The sequence below is a fragment of the Zeus faber genome, assembly GCF_960531495.2.
Source record: "Zeus faber genome assembly, chromosome: 13".
Taxonomy (NCBI): Eukaryota; Metazoa; Chordata; class Actinopteri; order Zeiformes; family Zeidae; genus Zeus; species Zeus faber.
Genome location: NC_137198.1, coordinates 23,750,497 through 23,756,524, shown reverse-complemented (window position 1 = coordinate 23,756,524; position 6,028 = coordinate 23,750,497). Strand labels below are relative to the sequence as shown.

The 6,028-nt window shown below is 44.2% G+C and overlaps 1 protein-coding gene across 1 annotated transcript; it reads right to left on the bottom strand.

Annotated features, from left to right (window-relative positions):
• Window positions 1-1,390: 1,390 nt before the first annotated feature.
• Window positions 1,391-2,686, bottom strand: LOC307238918 (delayed-rectifier potassium channel regulatory subunit KCNS3-like; the record flags this gene model as incomplete). Its single annotated transcript, XM_080012072.1, has 1 exon — window positions 1,391-2,686. The coding sequence occupies one exon, from the start codon at window positions 2,684-2,686 to the stop codon at window positions 1,391-1,393; it is 1,296 nt and encodes a 431-aa protein (XP_079868198.1).
• Window positions 2,687-6,028: the final 3,342 nt, after the last annotated feature.

Genomic DNA, 6,028 nt, shown 5'->3' with positions numbered 1-6,028 from the left:
TTCAGTTTTGGAGATGACCAGAGGTATTTGCTGACGGTGATTTTTACAACTAATAAGGACTACGGCAGAGAGCTCCTTTAATGTGCAATAGTGTGTGTGTGTGTGTGTGTGTGTGTGTGTGTGTGTGTGTGTGCGTGTGGCTTTGAACTAGGATGAAGGACACATAAGGGGACACCCAGGCGTTCGGGAGTGACCATGCACCGCGAGCGCCGATGTCAGCACTTACGGAAGAGCTTAAAGCACGGGCTGCCATTTCCTGACACACTGCCGCAAAAAAAACCCATTTATTTCAAAAGCCTTTTGAAGTCGGCCGTCACCCGGATGATGAAATAAATAAAGAGGCGGGAAAATAAAACCCTCGACACAGATTTCCGAGGCTATATGAGGGTCACGGCGCGATCAATTGGGTTAAGATGAACTGGCACGCGTTGAAGCGCTGCTACGCTGCAGGTGCGTTACTGGTGTTCTTTTTGAAGGACAGCCTAATTGTTTTCTCTTTCGGGCACATTCTTGCCTGAAGAGCGGATAACAACGGCGTCAAAGTGATAGCGGGAATCGATATGACAGCGAGCGGAGAGCCTCAGAGCCCAGGAACCGGACGCGCATGAAATTAAACGGGGAATTTACAGTCGCTTATGAATCCTGTCAACACATTGTTTTGTTTTTTTTCATAAATGAACATTTTTTTAATTTACTTTTTATATCCACGTACAGCGGCTCATTAAGCACCCGTTTGTTATTTCAGGACCAACCAAAAGAGAAGAACAATAAAGGCGCTTGGACTTGAATTCATAGGATTTTATTTGATTTGGATTACAGATAACACAACACACGACTTTGCAACGAGGCCTGATACGCAATTTACCTCAATTTATTTGATCGATTCAAAGATATTGCAGTGGAGACGAACAGAGGAGTCGTTTTTTAATGTGGCAAAACCTGGACAATATATACAGTATATATATATATATATATATATATATATATATATATATATATACTGTATAAACATATATATTGTGTAAATATATATATATATATATATATATATATATATATATATAGTGTATATATATTTACTATCCACAAAGATCTATTTCTTTGGAGGGACTGTGAACAACACTCCACCCTTCCCGCTGATTTGAGGCATCAGCTCAAAAGTGGGATATGTCTTCCCTCAGTGAAAGTCAAAGCCATGGGAGATGAAGCGAGCTTTATGCCGGTCGCCTGCTTATTGGCTGCTGGCGGAACTAGCTTTATACCGAGAAGTGCCTGAAGAAGAACTTGCATCAGCGTCACGGCTGCAAAGAAGGACTTCCCTTTGAAAATGTTGGGCGTACGAAGTCCTGCCTGGCACCCAGGAGTCCCGCTACCTCTGCGGGGAGAGGCTCTAAGTGCTGCACCGACCGGCGTTGGGGCCTTTTTGCTTCTCATAGAATTCAGAAAACTTGTTGAAGATGTTGGTGATGGGAAGGGCCACGATGAGCAGCCCGCAGACGATGCAGAGCGTCCCGACCAGCTTCCCGGCTAACGTGACGGGGAAGGTGTCGCCGTACCCCACCGTGGTCATGCTGATCGTCGCCCACCACCAGCCCACGGGAATGTTCTGCAGCTCCGACTCCTGACACTCCTTCTCCACGGTGTAGATGAGGGCAGAGAAGATGGACATGCCCACGGACAGGAAAAGAACCAGGAGCCCCACCTCGCGGTAGCTGTGCCTGAGCGTGGCCCCCAGGGACCGGAGCCCGGACGAATGGCGGGCCAGCTTGAGGATGCGGAACACCCGCATTAGCCTCAATATTTGCATCACTTTACCGACGTTCTCCAACTTGCCGCGCTCTCCTTCATCCACCATCTCTATGGCCAGTGTGACGTAGAAGGGCATGATGGAGATCAAGTCGATGAGGTTGAGCGGGCTCCGCAGGAACTTCCCGGCCGAAGGCGCCGCCGCCAGGCGAACGAGAAACTCCACGGAGAAGCACAGGACGCATATGTTCTCAAAGATGGCCAACACGGGGTCCTCCACCACCCTGTCGTTGAGGTCCACGCGGTGGAAGCTGGGCATGCTGTGGACGCACATGGCCACGATGGAGATGGTGACCACGCTCAGGGAAGCCAGAGCCAACGCTTTGGCCGAAGCGGAGTGTCCCGGGTTCTCCAACCGGAGCCAGAGGTTTTTGCGGACGTCTGCGCACCAGGAGCCTTCGAACATCTCCAGATCTCGGTCCAAGGACGACAGCTCCTCGGCAAATGGGCTCCCGGGCTGCTCTTCCTCGCTCTTCCTCTCCGAATCCCTGTCGTCGGCGACGCCCTTCAGCTCGTGGAATCGGTTGCTGCAGCAGGAGTCAAGGTGGCGCTCCTTGATGCCCCAGTACTCGATCTCCTGACGGAAGGACACAACGCACTGACCCTCGATCAGGTGGAGTTTGCCGGTGAGGTAGAAGTTGAGAACGTGACGGAAAAACCCGGGGTTGCGGTCGAAGTAGTACTCCATCTCGGAGGGGGAGAAGTCGTCGCAGAGCTCCAGGATCGCCTCCCTGGAGCTGCAGCACAGCAGGCGGCCGAGGCGCGTCTGGGGAAAACGCTGCAGAACGTCGCGCTCCATGCGGCGCTTGAAGCCCCCGACGTTGAGGTTAATGAAACAATCGTCGGGGAGACGCGCGGGGAACGCCCGCCCGTACACCATGGCGGAGCTGGGAACCGGGGGAAACAGCCGTTTCTCCCGAATCTGGACCGGTTTGGGGGAGGTCCGATCGCGCCTTTTCTGGGAACAACACAGAGGATGCTGGAATGAAAGTCAGTATCTCGAAACTTCAACAGTCCAGTATGGAAAAGGTGTGTTTGCAATGCCTAATCACATTTGTTCTAAATCAATTTGGGGTATGACAGTTGACCCATCATAAGTCAAACCGGAGAGGAAGGGCAACAACCAGCAACACCTTGCACTGCATGAGACTGTATAAGTCACTTGAATCACTAAACAGAATTTAGCCAGTACCCGCCATATAATGGACCTCTATGTCTTCTAGTCATGTGATCACATATTTGCATATAATATATGTGTTTGTAATAGATATTAGTCTGATTGCTAGTTTACGTTTTTGGACCTCATTTGACATAGGTTAAAAGAGTCGACCGTCCAAAGTTTCCCTTGAAATATTTACTTAAACTGCTGTTACTCTGAAGAGCAGTGCTTCACTTGTGACCTCTGTGGAATGCCGTTGTCCTTCGAGTGTAACCAATATGAAATCTGACTGAAGCGTTTCAGCCTCAATGGTTGGCAAGTTGGACGTCAGGTTTTGGTGGTTTGCTCATACTTCGGTTGATTAGGGCCACAGGGGGAAAAAAAATAAAATACAGCTGTGAGTTCTGAGATGAATCTGAGAATCGGGACTTTAATCTCAAGATTATGACTTTATTGTCAGGACTCCCGAGAAAAGCACTGAGTAGTAAAATGCAACGCAAATCACTGAGTTTGTCTGGTCGAAAATCTGTTTGGGAAAAGAAAAGTCACGAAAACAAGAAGGAAATTAAAAAAGAAAAAAAAAAAGGTATGAGATTAAATGAGACTTTCTCCCCGAGGATACGTAAGACTTGCACGAGAAATGGAATTCTGTATTGGCAATTCAAACATCCATACAGTCCCAATGCATTATTTTGCCGTAGTTTCTCCACAGTTAAAATCATTCATCAGGATTAATTGAACGAATTATTTATCTACATACCTGGTGCTGCAGCTGCAGAGGCTCTATTGCACTTTGCAGGAGATCAGTGGGTCTCTGCGTCGTCAGTGCGGCGGGCAGGTGCGTGCGTGTGTGTCCGTGTGTGTGCGTGTGTTGTGCGTGTGTGTGTGTGTGTGTGTGTGTGTGTGTGTGTGTGTGTGTGTGTGTGTGTGTGTGTGTGTGTGTGTGTGTGTGTGTGTGGACAGAGCCGCGCGGTAGTCTGAAAGGAGAAGGACAATTGGGCAGACAAACTATCCAGTCTAAAGACTTGATAATAACATACGGTGTCATTATTGTCACTGTTATTATCATCGTCATCAATTCAGTCACTGTAAATGTTTCTGTTTTGTTTCAACCCAGAGGACGTTTTAATACCAAGTGCTCTCTGGTTGTCCCCGCTACTTTTTCTTTTCTTTGTTTTTTTTCTTTTTGACAAAAAATACATATTTAAAAAAAAAAAAAAAAAAAAAAAAAAAGTACAAATAGGTTATAATATATATAATAATATGTTAACTTGCCTTTTTTTAAATATCTTCTTTCGCTGAACTAATGGTCAAAATCGACAGAGCGGTGGTGTTTACTGGCTGTCATCTCATTGAGCCGTTCAGTCTGAGACGCTATTTAATAACTGTCCAGCAGATGGGGGCAGAGGACAGCACAACTGGTGGCCTGTGTCGTACGTGGCGCTGTTCAAGCAGTGGAAACCTATTTTTAGAAATACAATTGCGTAAAAGTGCACGATGGGAATCTGAGTTTTTTGATGGAATGTCTTTTTTTGTAGAAAGTCTTACCTTAGTTGCCAAGAAAAGCCCTTTGTCTACATACATTTCTCATGTAAAGGTACATTATCATCTCGCACAATGGAACTCATGTCCTGTATGCAGTCTGCCTAAAGTCTGCCTATGCAATTGTTCCTCAGCGGTTAATTAAAAAATATATATTTATTAAATTATATCTCGTATATGAATATTTATAACATATATACGACATATTTTATAGATTTGTTTTGGTTTTTGTTTGGTTTTTTTAATCGGAGACCTCGATTCTCAGCCTTCAATCACACACTTCAGTCTTTCAAGACCAGAAATGAAATCGTAACCGGTGGTCTTAAAAACATGAAATAATTAATTAATACTGTATAAATTATTCATGATTTTATATGATGTATATAATGTATTCTGTTTGATTAATATTGGAACCGGGTTAACATAGATTAAAATAGGCTATATAATATACACACACACACATTATATATATATATACACACACACAAACACACACACACACACACACACACACACGGTACAAGTGGTTTAAAGAGTAAATCAGTCAGAAAAACCTTTTGAACCAAATTGGGATTGTGCAGACTTCAGACAGGACTATACCACACACACACACACACTTATTCATATTATTTATGTCCTAATTTATATGTTTCTATAAAAATAACTTCCTTTCTATCTGTGGCAGTTTGCCTACCACACGCCATCCACGTGGCAGTTTCAGGGACTTCCGGCACGGAGACACCAGTTTATTGTAGAGCGTGGGCTAGTTGTCGTGCCGTGTCATGACAGGGCTCCTCTCCTGAGTGTGTGGGGGGCTGGGGGTTTTAAATGGTATGCAGCCACACTGAGCCTGGGCCCCAATTACCTTGCCCCAGGACAGGTGTGGCTGCTCAAACCACATTGTCCCCACACCACAGCATCCCATAATAGTCTGTATCATGTTCCCTGACTAGCTGTTAGATTATCCTAACAACACAATTATTATTAAAGGGTTAAAATCAAAATGCATATTGTAAAATACACAAAACCCAGTGAAATAATCAATAATTCATGGAATGAATAGAAAAATGATGCCTCCTCCTCATCAAAATGTTGATGTAATAGGCGTTTATTTATACAAATATACATTTCGTCGACTGTAAAAATATATATAATGGTCACACAATGAATATTCAAAATTACGCCGAACAGCAATGTTGATAGATACAAAAAGCTATATTTAACAAAACTTCAAATAAACAGTATATTAATAAATAATATTTGCTGTTGATTGGTGTACATGATTAGGGGGAACGAATTTGTGGCAATTTTAGACCTGTCAACATTGGAAAATAGTAAAGTACCTGGGATTTAACTGTAAGTATTTGGACTAAATACTAAGTTATTACAATAGACTTGAAATAAAACAATGGCCTTGAGATTAAAGTCCAAACTGCCAGCTCTAAATTCAGTCTGAGAAGAGTTTTGGGTTTTTTTCACATCAGTTTGAATTTGGCTTCATTTGCATACGGTCATATTCGT